Genomic DNA, 19,058 nt, shown 5'->3' with positions numbered 1-19,058 from the left:
TGAAATAACTAAACCATGTGTATTCAATTAAACTGTGTGATATGAAATAACTAAACCATGTGTATTCAACTAAACTGTGTGATATAAAATAATTAAACCATGTGTATTCAACTAAACTGTGTGATATAAAATAATTAAACCATGTGTATTCAACTAAACTGTATGATATAAAATAATTAAACCATGTGTATTCAACTAAACTGTGTGATATAAAATAATTAAACCATGTGTATTCAACTAAACTGTGTGATATAAAATAATTAAACCATGTGTATTCAACTAAACTGTATGATATAAAATAATTAAACCATGTGTATTCAACTAAACTGTGTGATATAAAATAATTAAACCATGTGTATTCAACTAAACTGTATGATATAAAATAATTAAACCATGTGTATTCAACTAAACTGTGTGATATAAAATAATTAAACCATGTGTATTCAACTAAACTGTATGATATAAAATAATTAAACCATGTGTATTCAACTAAACTGTATGATATAAAATAATTAAACCATGTGTATTCAACTAAACTGTGTGATATAAAATAATTAAACCATGTGTATTCAACTAAACTGTATGATATAAAATAATTAAACCATGTGTATTCAACTAAACTGTGTGATATAAAATAACTAAACCATGTGTATTCAACTAAACTGTGTGATATAAAATAACTAAACTATGTGTATTCAACTAAACTGTGTGATATGAAATAACTAAACCACGTGTATTCAACTAAACTGTGTGATATGAAATAACTAAACCACGTGTATTCAACTAAACTGTGTGATATGAAATAACTAAACCATGTGTATTCAATTAAACTGTGTGATATGAAATAACTAAACCATGTGTATTCAACTAAACTGTGTGATATGAAATAACTAAACCATGTGTATTCAATTAAACTGTGTGATATGAAATAACTAAACCATGTGTTTTCAACTAAACTGTGTGATATAGAATAACTAAAACGTGTGTCTTCAACTAAACTGTGCGTTATGGAATAAATAAACCATGTGTATTTAAACAGTGTGCAAAGAAGAGTTAGAAAATTATGTGTGTTCGAACTAACCATACTCCAAAGAGTAACTGAATCATCTATGTTCAAAGAAACATTATTCCAAGAAGTAACTAAACCACTGGAAGTATTATTGATTATTTCATTTGTTTAAGCTTTTACATTTTCGAGTAACAGTTATTACTCGAACCACCAAACTCTGTCTCTCAATTTAAAACGATTTGCACGGTTAAATATTACATATCCACACACCGTTTCACAGTGACTCAGTAGTAACTCTGATGGCTTGTAACTCTGAAAACTAGTCTTCGACACCATTGATGAACCTATTACGTAATTTTGTGATTAACAACATATACGTAAAGACATTAAAAAAGCTACATAGGGGTAAAGTTCGTGAAACTGAAAACTTTTGTTGGAAAACATTATTACGGATAAATCACCCGAGGCAATTAACAGTGGCACAGCGGTATGTATGCGGACTTACAACGATAGAAAGCGGGTTTTGATGCCCATGGTGGGATCCCCCGTTGGTACACCAGTGAGTTTACGGATTTACAACGCTAAAATCAGGGGTTCGATTATCTTCGGTGGACTCAGCAGATAGCCCGATGTGACTTTGCTATATGAAGACACACACATACCCCTGGTGGGCAGAAAAGAGATAGCACATTGTGTGACTTTGAGTAAACTTCAAACAGGAACAAGACAAGTAACAAACAAATAAAAAACGCAATTATTTGTTTGACTGCCATATTATGTTGTTTTTTTAGTACCAGTATTCATAACCATTTCTAAAAATTCTTTTATTCAGAACCATATAAAATTTGTATGGAAGAAATCACCTAAGGAAAAAAAAATCCATTTATCGAAAACAAACCTTGTTGATAAATCAACTGAAATAATACATTCCTATCAAGTGATTTATCTGCATAGGTAACGTCTCGAGGAAGGCGCGTTTATAAATTATCACTGATGGGACAAAAAATTTGAGAAATGACTTTTTTATTTAAAAATGTTCGTATTCATAAGTGACTTCTGCGGACCCTTTTATTGAAAGAAATATCACATCGATAAGAGTGCAGGTTGTCCCTTTGACAAACATTTGATATTCGGAGCTGGAGATACCATAAAATAACGTTATTATTCTGTTTCCGTGTTTGGATATCTATTTTACAGTAAAGCCTCTACTGTACAGTGAGTTTGTGTTTTTTTTTTTTTTATAGCAAAACTATATCGGGCTATTTCCGGAGTCCACCGAAAGGAATCGAAACCGTGATTTTAGTTTTGTAAATCCGTAGACATTCCGCTGTACCATCGGGGTACTATTTTGTGTGATTATACTACGAAAACTGTAAAGAATACTTCTGATGTAGTCGCTATTACTGTATATTTCCTGTAAGTATGCCTCTGATGAAGTCGCTATTACTGTATATTTCCTATAAGAAACTATTTTAATCTGGGATACACAACTGAAATCAACGTTAGAACGACAGTATATGTTCTGCTCCAAGACAAATCCATATTTTATAGAAAAATATTGTTACTACCAACATTATATGATTATTTATATGGAAATATGGGCGATTGTTACCTTTAACGCAGCATTTCTTAGTGTATTTAAAAAACAACAACAACCAAAATAAGAATACACAGTAATAGGAAGACATTTTAACTATACGTGAAAAATAATAAGCTTTCGAGAAAGCTGACGTGGAGAAACAAAATATAACGTGGTAAAAGGTGCGAGAGTCGAAATTCCTGTCCTATACGACTGTATGTCGAGCTGAGGAAATTGTTTGCGGTCGATAATGCATAGCTGCCTATGACGTCACTGTGACGTGCTGGTTACTGTTTTGCGTCCAAACTTTCCTCTTTAGGAAATAAGCTCTCTCTTCTTTAGACGCGAAAGGCTTGGTAAAGTGCCTTGTGTATAAGTGAAAATCAAATGGAACGTTTATTTTGAAATGTGTGAATCAGATGGTTCAGAGTTTATGTCCCGTTGTTGAAAGAAAGCGCTTCGCGCTCTGGTGCCATGTATTTCCGGAATGAGTAACGGTTAAATCCCACAATTCTAAAAGGCAAGAGTTGTTGATTTGTGTTTGATATATCGGTCTAAAAGTACGGGTGGCTGTGCACATATAGTCCCATTGTAGATTTTCACGAAAATTATAAAGAAACAAATAAGATATTTAGAAGGGTAATAAAACTCAGTTCATCAAAATTGAAATGTGTTGAATAATCAACAAACAAATATCGGTTGTTACATCTGTGAAGTAATAGAATAAAATACTTGCGAAGTGGTAGGAATATATTTAATGTTTGTGTGGTTGCTTATTTTAGAATTTTCGCGCAAAGCTACACTACACAGATTAGAGGGAAGGCAGCATTCACCGCCAACTTTTGGACAACTTTTCTCTCAGTAACTAGTGGGATTTGTATATCGTACTCAACGCGTCTTTTGTGTTTTTTGAAGATAACAATTAACCTTAAATTTCATAATTAACTAGGCCACTACCAGCTAGAATGTATTAATTATTTTAAAACTAATGTACGAATAACCGTAATTTTGTTAAGTTCACAGTCCCGTATATTCGAAGTATAATTTTAGATAATATTTTAAAATTAAGTTGCCATTTGTTTCCATAGCCAAAAATTTATTCAGAAAATGTTTCGTGGTTAACTGTAATTATTTCGTTCGCAAGCTATTTTACCAGTCCTAGCGGCCATTCATGGTACTACGAATTAATGTAGGTAAAACTAACATATCACAGAGAAACCCAAAGTCCCCAAAGAGTTTATTCAAAGTTTAGATCGATTTAATAACACAATGTAACACAAATTTTGTTCCTGGATAGTATGTTTTTTCTTAATTACTTATGTTGTAAAAGTACAGAAAATAACCATTATTCCCTTCAAACTTTGCTTTTGTGACTTGGATAATGAAATTTAGAAATTAACCTAATTTCTTTGTAAAAACGGGCAAATTTGCACATTTTCATTTACATAAGGTTTGAATGAAACAACATATGAATCAAGATCTACATGTATTTATACTAAAGTTAAACAAAAATGTTTAGAAGTGAGTAATTTTCGAGATTTGCGACTTTAATGTAAATCACTTTCACGTATCAGCCCCTAAGTATAGTCTCCTATCATGTTTTCGTTATATGCTCTTTGGTAACGGCGTTCAAAGTCCAGTGTATCTTGGTGGAAGCGCTCGTCTTGCTCCTCTGAGTATGCTCCCATGTTCTTAAATTTATCAAGATGAGCGTTAAGGATAAGGACTTTCAGGGATATCCTGCAGCCCATTTTGCATTAGTTCTTCACCAGAACCTCAACCAGTTCCACATAATTTTCGGTCTTGTGATTGCCCAAGAAGCCCAGAACTACTGCGACAAAGCTGCTCTAAGCTTTTTTTTCTTTTCTCCTGAGCTTCTTGGGTAATTCTGTGCACTCCAGGATTTTCTTTATTTGTGGTCCAACGAAGACCACTGCCTCAGATAGCTTAGGGAAGAAGTTTCGAAGGTACTTGAAGGCTGCAGACTCCTTATCAAGAGCTGTGACAAATTGTTTGATAAAACCCAATTTTATGTGCAATGGTGGGAACAACAGTTTCTGGATATCCACTTGTGGCTCACACTTGACATTGTGCTTCCCCACAGAGTACTAGGTCAGTTGTGGCCAGTGGTTCCTGTTGTAGTGTGCTGCGGTGTCCCTACTGTCTCAAAGGCAAAGATAACAGGGAAATTTGGTAAAGCCTTCTTGAAGACCCATCAGGAATGTCACCATCTTGAAGTCTCCGATAACCTCCCAGTTATACTCATCATACTTCAAGGCTTCTAGCAAGGTCTTGACGCTGTTGTATTCCTTTTTGAAATGCACCGAATTTTAAAAGGTCTAAAAGTTGTATAATATAAAATGTTGTTATTCCAGCAAGCAAAAATTGTCCGTTTTACCTTCTAGAGTTTTTTTTGCAGTGCTCGTAGGTAAAATGAGGTGCCCAGGGTTTGTCTTGATCTCCGATAGACATGTTGAAATATACCTTGTAGGTTTACCACATTTTAGCAGATGCTGTCACAGAGTACCTTTTCGCTTTTGTTTTGATAAATTGGCCACATACATAGCAGAATGCGTCTGGAGAATGCTTACAGCTTCTTGATGCCATCTCTGATAAAATCAGAATGGTCTACGTGTTCACTTAGGCAGCAAGAGCTAAACTTAAGTGGTGAGTGGTGAGCTCCTGGATATCACTATGGAAAGTTCTAGAACATTCTAGAAAATTCTTGTAACTTCGAGAAAATTCTCTATCAGCTACTCAGCAATGAATTTACCTGGAATGCTCTGGAAAATGGGTAAATTTGAAAATTTCATTACCCAGGTAACAAAAGTAAAGTTTGAAGAGAAAAATAGGTCTTTTCCATTTACTTTGGGCATTAGCAATTGGGAAATAACACTTTCTGCCCAGAAACAAGAAAAAGTAAAAATTTTGTTACATCGTGTTATTTCGAATAAAGTACATAGCTACTCAATGGGCTTTCTGTGCTTTGCCTCCCATGGGTATTGAAATTGGTTTTTAGCAGTGTGAGCCCGTAGGCATATCGCAGTGCCACTGGGGTTGAGTGCTTGCGGAAGTTGTATGTAAATATAATCAGTTTTATATGTTTACTTCAGTCGTATGTCAACGAATATTCATCATTATATAATATTGATGAGTGAATACAAAACTGCAGATGTATGAGGGAAACCGCGCCAATAACAAAAAATATGCCACTTTTTAGGAATTTATAAAACTTAAAAATTTAAAATTTAAAACCAATAAAAGCAACAGTTTCCAAAAGCATTGGAGAAATTTCGTTTATCAGACATAATCTAAATAACTCATTTGAATTATGTCCAATAACTGGTTTATAACGTATACCATCCAAACTACCTAGTAATTTCAATCACACTCACTTTCCAAATTAATTTAAAACAAATTTACCCGGATAAATCTACTTAATAAATTACCGTATTATCCTTTGTTTGGATTGTTAGAAACATATTTTTGGTTACATGACTGAGTCCTTCATTCAGTGACATGTGCTTTCATACAGGGCGCTAAAATCAGTATTGAAATGAGCAGTTCTTATCTATTTTACAAGGGAAGGGGCATCGAAAGAAATGTTCTTACAGACATTAAATTGGCTCTAAGATAAACAATTAGAAATTATAAACTATTTTTAGTGTGTGATATACAGTACTTTACTAATTCACTGGCCCTGCATGGCCAAGCGTGTTAAGGCGTGCGACTCGTAATCTGAGGGTCGCGGGTTCGCATCCCGGTCGCACCAAACATGCTCGCCCTTTCAGCTGTGGGGGCGTTATAATGTGACGGTCAATCTCACTATTCGTTGGTAAAAGAGTAGCCCAAGAGTAAGCGATGGGTGTGATGACTAGCTGCCTTCCCTCTAGTCTTACACTGCTAAATTAGGGACGGCTAGCGCAGATAGCCCTCGAGTAGCTCTGCGCGAAATTCAAAACAAACAAACAAACTAATTCACTAGTATGCTGGTCAAAGGTTGTCTTCATTTGTATTCCAACAGTCAACAATACGGCTTTTACCTGAACAGATAAAGCATTGTAATCAACTTTTACCTATGGTTGAGCACTTCTTACTTAACAAGGTATTAGTAGAACTAAGAAAACACACCAATCAAATATAAATCGATATTTCGATCTTCGACTCTTTATGTCGTACATAATGGCAAGAACTACTCTTCCTGAAGAGTATTCGGTCAAATGATTTTTCAGAGAAAATCAAAACATCCAGGTGAATGCATTTTTTTCTTCTGCGCTGTTTATAAGCTCTCCTAACTCCATGTTGTAAACAAGTCTTCTAGAGTATTATTTGAAATGTATGTTACCTAAGCGAAACTGTGCTTATGTTTTAGTGGAAAAACTACACAATTCTTAAGGTTATAATCTCTTACGATTCACAGTGAGCCAAGCGAAGGGGATTACTTTAATGAAACATGAAAAGAATTAATTCCAACATGTTTTTAACTTAAGTTTCTTACGTTTTGCATTATTATATATATTTGATATAACTAGTTATAACACTATTTCTTATGACCTATGTATCAAAGTTTACTTTGTAATGAATTACAAAAACTAAGTAAAGCAGTTTATAATAAATGTAAGTATTATGGTTTGTAGGAATTATTTATCTTTGTTTTTAACTTTTAATTTCTAACTGTTAATATAACACGTGTGTGCTTATCGGGCTATCTGCTGAACCCATCGAGGGGAATCGAACCTCTCATTTGAGGGTTGTAAATCTGGAGACATACCACTGCGCTAGCGGAGGACTTCATCAAACGTTCAGAGTTGAAAACTTAGTATGCGAAATATTTGTTGGAATATTGTAAAAACAGCAAAGTTTCTTAAATAACACAGAGAAAATCTTCTAATGTTTTATTATATTTATTTTATTAAGAAAAACGTACACGTAAATATTATTAGAGATATTTGATTTATTTTGTTTTCTTCGAAACTCGGCAGTCTCGTCAATACATAATCCCTTTACAACTTTTTGATAACTTGTTCCACAGTAAATAATTACCTTTGGTAAAAATGTCTGTGAAACGAAGAAAACAGCATTACAACCTATAGTTATATAAAAATGCTTCTATGGTTGATTTATAACGTTCCGCCCATAAAATTCCTTTGTAAAAGTAAGATCCATTCTACTGTAGATGTTCATGTGGGGAATAATTTTATTCAGAGAAAGGCGTCAGATATCCGTTTTCATGTTTTAAAATTGTGGTTAACATTAATCAGAGAACGCATGATCATTGCATCGTATTCTAGATTAACACATTGTAACGGATTTAATATTATATATTTATTTTAATATCTATGTTTGTTTCAGTTAAATATATAGGTATAAATCTATGTAACGCGTATTGTTAAATGTGTATTGCTAAAATCCCGTCTGTTCTCTTAATTTGTAGATTTTCGAGCGTAAGAATCAACAATGTACTATGTGCATATGTAAAATGCCAGTATTGTTGGTAGGTGAAGAAAACAGTATGATATTATTGGTCTGCTACAGTCAATATACTATAAGTTTCGGAAGCTACAATTATGATAAACTCTTATTAATTGGAAACTATAGATATTTAATCAGGAACGTTTATAGATTTCGAACATTGGAAATTGTTCACCTCCAGAGAAATAACTTCGCACGTTAGTGTTTCTACAAAGACATTACATATCTTTCATTAATTGTAATAATCATTATTATAAATTTTATTGTTATTTGTATTAAAAAAGAAAATTGGGCGTATCGATCTTGTTGGCAAATATAATAAATTTGATACATATATATTGACAGTCAATTAACCTATAATTCAAATAAATTGTACGTAACATAATAAATTGAGACTCATCCGAGATAATTTGTAATACGCAACATAATAAATTGGGGGCTTGTGTTCGAGATCTGAATCAGTGAGAAAATTCGTTCTAAATCAAAATTAAAATCGTAATTAAATTTATATTTATCAGTGCCAACAACATTTGATCATGTTTTATTATAAAAGGTTTTTTTATCACCCTCGAACAGTTTAAAAGATATAAGAAGAACAAATTGCCAAAATTTTAGAATCAGAAGTTAAGAAGTCGATGAGAACAAAATGAGCTGAAAAGTGTATTATTGAAATATTAGTCATTAACAATTTGTTTTCTGAGGAAACATTAGGGGAATACGCATGTGTCTCAAGTAGCCAATCAGAGTTGAGTGATAAAGATAAGTTAGAAATCCAGATGAGTTCAAACAAATCGAGATTGAAAAAGTCCGTATTAAAGCTAAGAAAGAGCAAGCTTGTATCAAAACTGAAAGAGAAGGTAAATGTTTTGAAGCCGAACAAGCTCGCGTGGAAGCTGAGAAAGAAATTAGGCTAAAAGAAATGGAAATTAGACTCAACTCCTATCGACCAAGGCAAAATGACAACTTTGAACTCAGTCGACATATTAAGGTACCATCGTCTAATTATTACAGTGTTTTAACTGGTAAATCACAAGAAACTTATGTCTCTCTCTAGAAGATTGTACGAATTATGAGCGTGCGAATTAATACCAGAGGCTTATCGCAAAATAGTCAAACTTACATGGCATACGCTCACGAAAAATAGGCTTATGTGATCGATCGTATTGTTCTGTACATATTGGTTACAGTTTCGACAAATTAAGATAGTTACGTCTAATTGATAAATTTAAACACTATACAAGTGATAACCTAAAATTTACTCGGATGAAAAGGAAGTTGAAACACCACAAGAAGCAGCTTTTGTTTCCGATGATTACACGTTAACATATAAAACCACTTTACATAAAAAATATTCCAACCACATCGACAAAAACCTGTATCCCTTCGCTCCAATTGAGTTCACGATACTTCTGAAAACCCAGCTCCTCTGATTCGAAATCGTATTATAGACAGGATACAATTTCATTAAAGCCTGTCTGTTATTTTTGTGAAAAAAAACTGGTCATGTCATGTCGGATTGTTGCTGTTTGAAAAAAAAAAGGAGGCAGCACCTTTTGTAGTTCGTGTTCCCACGAACGTAGTTTTACCAGATCACTCGATGTTGTTCATTTGGCCATTGATGAAAAAAGGTGTTTGTTGGTTTTGTGTTTTTGACAAATGATACTGCTAATCCCATACCCATACTTATTATACGTGATTCTGGGGTGACTCAGTAATTGTTGTTAGAATGGTATTGACTTAGATTCGAGTTCTGCCACTCTGTTATTGCTCAGGGTATTAAGGGTGACTTTGTAAATGTTTTCTTCATAACATTTATTTAGCTTCAGACCAAATTTTGGGACAAGTTGTGGTTGGAATGACACTTATTCTGTCATTTAAGGGTGTTTTATTATGGTTGGTAAATGATTTGACTGGGAAAAAGCTGTTGTCGAACCCTATTTGGGTAGCAAGTCGATCACTGTTTCATTTGAGGATGATGTTGTCATTAGGGTTAATCTGGATGTGCTTCCCTCATATACTATGACTTGAGCTCAGGCTAAGAAATTAATCCAAAAAGAGATAACAGACATATATTCGGAAGACGACATTATAGATTTGTATCAGACATTTTTGAATTAGACAGGATCTTGTGAATAATTGTCCGACTGACAATTTATTGATGAGTGACAATAACGAATATGAGGGATCTGGTTCGCCTAATGAATTCTGTTTGCTAGATGTAAAGTGATTGCCGAGCAAGAAAAGGATCCATAGATTTCTTCTCTATTTAAATGTGCTCTTCCAAAGAATGAACTGGAGAAAGTTATAAATGGTTATTTTTTAAAAGTGGTGCGCTCATGAGAAAACTGAGACCACCAAATGTACCAGCTTCAGAGGACTGGGCTGTAGTTTATCAAAGTGTTGTTTCAAAAGCATATCATTCTGAAATATTGAAGGTTGGCCATAAACTTCCCATAAGAGGTCATTTTGGTGTCAACAAGACGTGACAAAATTATGAGACATTTATTTTGGCTAAAAATTAGGCAAGGTGTTTCTCAGTTTTATAAAACATGTCAACTACTTGGAAAATCTAACCAGTAAATTTCTGGTGCTTCTGTGAAGCCTATCTCAGTTCTCAAAGAACACCTCAGTCGTGTGGCAATCCATTGTGTTAAGCCAAAAAGATAACATTTGTGTTTGAGCACTTTGACGTTCTATGTAATTATATTATCATAATGTTATTTGTATTAATTGTGTTATATATTGTCAGGATTATTGAAGTTGTATAATTCTTTGGCAATGTATATATTAATGTATTATATCTCAGTTAAAAATTGTCTAAAGCCAATTTTTACTTCTCTAAGGAAAGAGATGTCACGGATTTACTATTATACATTTATTTTAATATATATGCTTCTTTCAGTTTAATACTTATTTATAAATGCATATAACGTATATTGTTACATATGTATTGCGAAAATCCCGCCTGTTCTCTACTATTGTAGAAGGCCCTCGAGCGTTAGAATCAACAAAGTACTAAGTGCACATGTAAAATACCAGTATTGTTGGCAGCTGAATTTTCGAGAATCTCGCCTGATGAGTATATAAGGTAGCAGCCAGCGCAACACACGGAGATACAGTTTTAATATTGTTGGTTTGCTTCAGTTAGTATACGATAAACCTCGGAAGCTACAATTATGATAAACGCTTATTAATCGGAAGACTACAGACAATTGACCAAAGACGTTTATAGATTTCGAATGTTACAAACCACTCAACTTCTGAGAAATAACTTCTTACGTTAATATTTCTACGAGGACATTAGGTATCTTCCTCGGTAAAAACAATTAGCTGGTAGACTCAGTGATGTCGAGAAAACCCACTTTTAGAGAAATATATATGCAAAAATGGCTCGTTTGGGATTGAGAAAATATTTTACATAGAAGGTCGAAACGTTGTTCGCTCTTCTATGTAAAATATTTTCTCAACCCAAACGAGCCGTTTTTGCATATATATTTAGCTGATAGACAGTATGAGGCTAGTTAAGACTAGAGCTATGTAGTTTTCCCTACAAAAGAAGTGTACCTCTGTCTCAACATAGAATTAATTCACACTTCGTGAACCGTCGATAAAAGTTTCAGTTCTAGACCTGATAGAAGACTCATTATTGTTTGTAAGTTTGGTTTGTAAAACTCTCGTATACAAATTATTATTTGTAACAACTATTTGTGATGAGCGTTATTATAAATTGTATTATTGTTTGTATATTAAAATATATTTATTTTAAGAAATAAACTGTGTATCTCAAACTTGTTGGGAAATAAAATAAATCTGATAGATATTGACATTCGCTTGATTTCTGCTCCGCATTGGCACAGTGATATGTCTTAGGACTTATTGGGTTTTGATTCCTCTGGTGGGCAAAGCACAAATAGTCCACTGTGTAGCTTTGTGCTTAATTACAAAAAAATCAGTTGACTTTTAAGTACAATTTCCGGCTGTTTGAAATTGTAAGACGTAACGTACGTAAGATAATAAATCAGAGACTCGTCCGAGATAAATTATAATACGTAACAATATGGATTATTCTTCCATAATTTTGAAACATGGTCTGGCATGGCCAGGTGTTTAAGGCGCTCGACTCGTAATCCGAGGGTCGCGGGTTCGAATCCCTGTCACACCAAAAATTCTCGCCCTTTCAGCGGTGGGGCGTTATAATGTCACGGTCACTACCACTATTCCTTGGTAAAAGAGTTGGCGGTGGGTGGCGATGACTAGCTGCCTTCCTTCTAGTATTACACTGCTAAATTAGGGACGGCTAGCGCAGATAGCTCTCGTGTAGCTTTGCGCGAAATTCAAAAACAAACAAACATAATTTCGAAACACTTGGTACCATTTCATATATATTTACGTATCTTACTTATTAATCGTTACCTGCACATTGAAGGTGAAAGAGTTGAAGTTTCCACCTCTGCATGTGTTTTGTCAACAAGTTTTCACAAAAACATCTAGTTAGACTTGGACGAAAGCTGCTATATATTTAGGATATAACCCAGCTTAGAAGTGTTTATAATTTGGAGGTTAAGTCACAGCAAGCACACGAAAATAATAAAATAAATATCCCTATCTGCTAACACAGGAAGCGGTTTTTCACACAGTTTTTACTGTATAATTCAGCCAAAAATCATTGGCTTTTGATGAATCTTGGTGGACACATGTAGAACATTATTTCTCATCGTTGACAACGACTAACACACGGACACATTTCCGCATTTTTTGACAGCCGAATATGATCAAATCTGCGTGATGGAGTTACTCCCCCTAGTGAGTGATTCTCTATTTTTCCACTTTATTTATTATTGCTACATATAATTTATTTGCATTACGTTCTCAATGTGCATAAGAGGGAATTGTGCTATTAATATAAAGAGGTGTAGACCAAGATTAGACTGACTATCGCTTTTTGACACCACAGTCACAGACCAAACGAAAGGACAAGATCAATCTGGAGTTAAACACTTGGCATATGATTACAAAAACTAAACAAATTTATTCAAGCTGTATTCTTTAAATGACAAAAACTAATAAGAATATTTATAAGACAGTAATAACAACACTGATATTTTTTATATTTAATATAATTTTTGAAGACAATGGAGTTAAGTATTCTACTTAATAGGAATTGGAATTATAATACCGTTGTTCGTTTTCTCTTGTTTCCATATGTTAGCGTTATAACAGTTAACGAGTAAGCCTAAAAAATATTGTGCAACGTACCTGATCGATACTATAGTAAAGGATTACTGTTTATTATCTGCTCTACACTGTAAAACTATGGCCAGGTGGATTAAGGTGTTCGATTCGTAACGTGAGGCTCATGGGTTTGAATCCCCGTCGCACCAAACATGCTCGCTTTTTCAGCCGTGGGGGCGTTATAATATTACGGTCAATACCACCATTCGTTGGTAAAAGAGTAGCCCAAGAATTGGCGGTGAGTGGTAATTACTAGCTGCCTTCCCTCTAGTGTTACGCTGCTTATTTAGGGATGGCTAGCGCGGATAGTATTCGTGTAGCTTTTCGCAAACTTCAAAAAACAAACAAAACACTGTAAAACAGAGCAAATAGACGTAAACTTTAGTTATCTTTATGGTATGTACAAATACTATGTTTCGGATTCCTTTACTTTATAAAACATTTTTCAAAAATATCTCAATGTGTTGTATGTAGTCTTAGTGAAGAATATTGGACAATGCATCCAGCCAGTTCATACTGCCTTACTCACTCACAGAAGTAGGTCATTCGGCTAAAGTTGTACATTCCCCATTGTTTTGGGAAATATTTCTGTAACACAGAATCACAGTGATATTTTATGTTAAAGAGGTGACACTTGAAGGATGAACACTCTTTATTTTATAGTGAGAATAACATCGGTCACGTGATTAGTGCCTGCACTTTGAGAATGATGACATTTTTGTCCTATGTATAATAATGCTATGTTTTATCAGTCTAAAAGAATATTAAAAATTAAAATTGAACATATTGAATGATTTCAACATATGTAATGGTTTCAAACAAGAGCTCACCAGGAAAGGCGTCACCAACGTATTTTTCTTTTTAAACTTTGATTGTTGTTTATGTAAGTAAAAATTATTTTTTGTTTTTAACTTATATCCAGTCTCTCTCCTTGCTTTAAACTCAGTTGATGTTAATATGATATAAAACCATTTCATAAGCATTTTCTGTCACATATCTAGTTATTTCTACTCAGTTATTAAAAACACAATCAGTGAACCTGAAGAATACTCCATAATAGGAAAGAATGAAAACGTTTTGTTCCGTGATCACAGCATTTGTTTTATTATTATTATCTGTTTTCTCCCAATAAGTATATTTGATTGTGCGTTTCTGAGCTCTTGTATTATTGGATTGAAGTTTTAAATTTGATGAAATTGCATTTTTCACAAATTGGAAAGCTTTTAATAAGGGGTAGTAGGTAGACACTGAGGAGTATAGCTGTTATAAAGGGTTCTTTGGTTTAGGAGAAGTCTTCTTCTGAAAGTCAATCTTTTGTCAATGATGCAAAGGTATAAAAATTATTTATTGTTGTGACCACATACTTGGGAAAGAAAACTGCTGGGTATATAAAATTATTGTTGTGACCACATACTTGGGAAAGAAAACTGCTGGGTATATAAAATTATTGTTGTGACCACATACCTGAGAAGAACTGCTAGCCTGGTGCATCCAGAATGGCTAATTAGTTTCTCCCTCTCAGGTACAATCTCAAGGCCTGGTGCATTCAGAATGGCCAATTAGTTTCTCCCTCTCAGGTACAATCTCAACAATGCAAGTGGCATGGGACACTGAAGATTGTTGCAAGTGTGTGGTCTGGGGAGTACGAGTCTGAATGTAACAGTTTCTACAAGACCTTCAGGCATTGATACAACAAAGTAGATCAGCCACAGCTGTGACTGATGCTACTTATAACTGACCGAGAAAAGATGAAGGTGCTACCAGGTGGATGACATCTGCTAGTTAGAACTATTTTACCGGGAGGAAGGACACTGAGCATGAATTGTTGATCTGTGAATCAGCGTCGAGCCTTTTCATTGAAGGGGATAAACTGTTAGGATGACCTCATGAGCGACAGAGAAAACTGTGGTCTTGTATAGCCAGTTGGTGAACCACTTCTGGTAAATAGCCATTTTGCAACCGAAGGGTAGGAACCTAACACCTGTCTAAATTTAGGGATTTTTGCATTTTCTCACACCAATGCATCTCGAATATTCAAGATGTTTACGTCTGTTGTTGGCGAAGAATCTATGGGAGAAAGGTTTATGCTACCCTTATAATTTCTCTAAATGATGCTAAGCAGGTATAGCCAAGGAAGGTATAGTTTGTTTTGTTTTGAATTTCGTGCAATGTTGCACGAGAGCTAGCTGCGCTTCTATCCTTAATTTAGCAGTGTAAAACTAGAGAAAAGGCAGCTAATCATCACTACCCACCGCCAACTCTTTGGCTACTCTTTTACCAACGAATAGTAGGATTGACCATCACTCTATAACGCCCTCATGGCTGAAAAGGTGAACATGTTTGGTGTGACAGATATTCGAACCTGCGACCCTCAGATTGGGACCACTTCATTAAAAATTTCGTTTAAATAACTGTCTATAATGAATGAATTAAGGAAGAGACAGTCAGTACAACGACGCTGAATGGTTCAGTACTTGACGTGACCGAGTCAATACATATTATGCATTTTTTTCAAGAACAGTAGTAAAAGGAATCCACTTCAGCAGTGTTAGGTGTATGTTACATCAATATGTGTTTTAGAATTCTTGTGCCAAGCTGCATAAAGAGCGCCCAAAACTTCCTTTGGCGAAAAACCACTCAAAACTCTAAATATAATAATAATGACCCACTACATTATTATTATTTATGATTTTTATTTTTAAACAAGTTTTTAAAAAATAATACGTTATAAAACAGCTTACTATATTGTTATTAATATTAATAATCATAATTTATATTTTTTAGCAATTTTATGAAAATAATACCTTAATTCTATTGTGTATTTTCACAAAATTCTACTTAATATGACTCATAAACTATATCAGTACAAATTTTTAGCCTGATTTAGCATGATTGTGCAATAAAAATATTTTCCACAAACCTCATTTTGATAACCGTTACTTATTTGCAATTTATAATATTTGTGCATCAAATACTAATGTTGTGACTTTGACTTCATTGTAATAAGTGCCCTCAAAAACAAAGTCAACATATTTAAATACATATTTTAAGGTTTTACAGACAGCTGCCCTGTAGATGTCAGTTGTGTTCCTGTATCATTCTAGAGAAAACGAGTGGGCTGTTACATCTGAAATGGAAGAGGCAATAGATAGGTTGCTGTGTAAAAAATTATCGTGTTCTTTCTTATGAATTTATTATATTACTTATGTTTAAATTTAAGGATTTCGAAAAAAATGTGCCAATGGTCTTTCAAAACATTATGTTTTTCATAACTTAGAGACAAGCGTTAAATTTGTCAAATTTTAACGACAAATTTAACAATGTGACTTGTACACTGACAATTGACGGGTTTACATTAGAATCCTTTCATAAATTAAGTGTTGTATTAAACTTAAAGCAGGTGGATTTTGCCACTACCAGTGTAAATAACAGTACAAAGAATGAAGTTACACTCCAAAGAACCCTTTAGGTATGGTTCATTGTATTTATTTGTCAGTTATGTTAGCTTTGTCAGAATAAATAAATAAATAGGTTAATTTAGTTAATTAGGCTTAGAACGACTCTTTCTGTTTTTGACTTAATTTGCTGAATAACTACTCGTAAAACTGGTATTAATATGTGCATGTAGCCTCCAGGGTAGATTCACGTACATTCGTATGATGGAGGTCTGGAATACTGGTGAAATACATTGCCTTGAGCATTGTTATTAGATAATCTTACTTAAAACTGCAGGTGTGCAATTTTCATACTTGAAGATTTTCTACGTGTTCGTTATCTAAACACTGCGCATGCGAAGCTTTTCTTGCGTTCAGACAATACCTGTCAGACGATAAATAAATAGCACCACGTTTAGAACGTCTTTTACGGTACATGAACTATCGGATACGTTTGCTTACTTGCTGCCTATAAATACGAAACGTGCCTGTGTTCTCCCAGGTCATGAACAAAAACTTAATTCTAGGAAAACTTAAGAAATTCGACAGAAAGAAACGGAAATTACAGGTAGGTTGGTATGTTTTTTGAATTGTATTTTTTCTAAAAATGTAGTGTCCACTCATTTGAATAACGGTATGCAGTTGTACTTTTATGTAAGAAATACAATATTAAGATAAGAAGGTAAACAGCAACATTATTTTACATTGTAATATACATTTGACATTTTTTATTATTCGAACGTAAACAAGTTGCAGACTATAAACTATCAGCAAAGCAATAAACAAACGAAATTATATTCAAACAAATGCTGTACGCCCTCTACGGTCGACTAGAACGTGTGATATATTCAGTGCAAGAGGTTTCCCCATAACTATTGTTGTTGTTAATTTTACAGTGATCGCCACAGTAGAAGGGGAATCGATTACGTTAAATCATTTGATTTTGACACATGACGGTTTTTAAGTTACAATTTTCTGATCGTTTCCTAGCGATAAATGTGCCTTAATGTGGACGACAAGGTCCAGGTTTAAGGCTTCAATATGCTACCGAACATACTTTGCACATTTAGCTGTGGGAACTGTATAAATGACATTAAATCTTGCTATTTGATTAAGAGTAGCTGCATAGGTCGACAAGTCTAAATGAGGCATGGCTGTGACTGGACCTTAGGAGTTTCTGAGCAAGCCTTTTAAGTCAAAATGCATAAGGTTTCGTTCAGGTTGAATATATCAAACATCGGATCTCAAAGTATCCCGTTTTCAGGACTTAACCCTTAAACAGCGGAACTGTTGTAGGTAGCAGCATCAGCTGATGATGGCCGCCGTTTAAGGGTTAAAGGACCAATCCATGTACCTCATTTTGTTTGATAACCGTTACTCATTTGATATTTTTAATGCTTACGCATCGAATACTAATGCTGTGATTTTGACTTTGAAAACTGTAAAATCAACAGGTATTGTAACAAACAATATTTCAAAGTTGGCAAACATTTCATTACTCCATGTTAGCTTGCGGACAGAGAAAGTGTGTACTGAACTTGGATGGTTTTCCTGTATTTGCTAATGATTCAACTGTTTTGTATATGTGTGAAAAAAAAAATCGAATCGTGTAGCTGTTGTCAAATAGGTGGTTTGTTTTTTGTATAAACAGCATTGTTGTAGCTTGTATACAATATTTTCACATCGATTACAATAAGTATTTGTCCTAGCAAAATTACGCAGGTTAAATTTTTAATTAATCCCAAATATGAAATGGAATGAGCATATTAAATTATCCATGTATTTTAATTTCACCAGTTATAGTCCATCAGTTAACTAACTTAACAAACCCTTTAAAATAGTGACAGGAGTGGCATATATAATTCTACCCATTCATTCTTAACATAAATCGCGTTCTGTACTCCATGATCTACAAAGTCGGACTTTCTTTGACTACGAGGCCGGGAGTACATGCCAGCTGCTGAAAAAAGAAAAAGATTTTTGCACGTAAGAGGTAGGAGTGATTTTGAAATCCAAGTATTTGGTCAGACAGAATAGCCCAACAAATGGAACTGGTTGCTGTTGATTGTATCTTTCTTACCTCTGCTATACAAGTTCAAAGTGAGAGAGCTGAGATAATCCTGTGTGTAGCTTTGTACAAAATTCTGAAACAACTTATATTTTGTCTGAAGCTTTGAATGTTTCGTGTCTTTCAAGACCTGGATATTTTTATTGTACAGATTGAATAGTAGTTAACGAAATCAATTGTAGTTGTGGTAACACTTCATTTATTCTCACAGGAAACGTGTATGTAATATAGGTATATAAGTGTTGGAAGTAATTAGAGAAGCAA

The 19,058-nt window shown here is 34.1% G+C and overlaps 1 protein-coding gene across 5 annotated transcripts in view; it reads left to right on the top strand.

The window, feature by feature from the left end:
• The window catches only part of LOC143244300 (voltage-dependent L-type calcium channel subunit beta-1-like), a 91,458-nt gene that overhangs the window by 7,902 nt on the left and 64,498 nt on the right, over positions 1-19,058 (top strand). Inside the window, exon 1 of one of the 5 annotated variants that reach the window (XM_076488718.1) lies at positions 16,848-17,294. The exons of 3 other annotated variants lie outside the window; for them this stretch is intronic. In XM_076488718.1, coding sequence (XP_076344833.1) covers positions 17,232-17,294 — 63 coding nt within the window. In that variant the 5' untranslated portion in view covers positions 16,848-17,231. Of the gene's footprint in view, positions 1-16,847; positions 17,295-19,058 lie in introns of those variants that run through there. One more of the 5 variants, XM_076488711.1, reaches the window with a different exon arrangement.

The sequence above is a fragment of the Tachypleus tridentatus genome, chromosome 1 (genome assembly GCF_004210375.1).
Source record: "Tachypleus tridentatus isolate NWPU-2018 chromosome 1, ASM421037v1, whole genome shotgun sequence".
Taxonomy (NCBI): Eukaryota; Metazoa; Arthropoda; class Merostomata; order Xiphosura; family Limulidae; genus Tachypleus; species Tachypleus tridentatus.
This window is presented reverse-complemented; position numbering and strand designations above follow the sequence as displayed.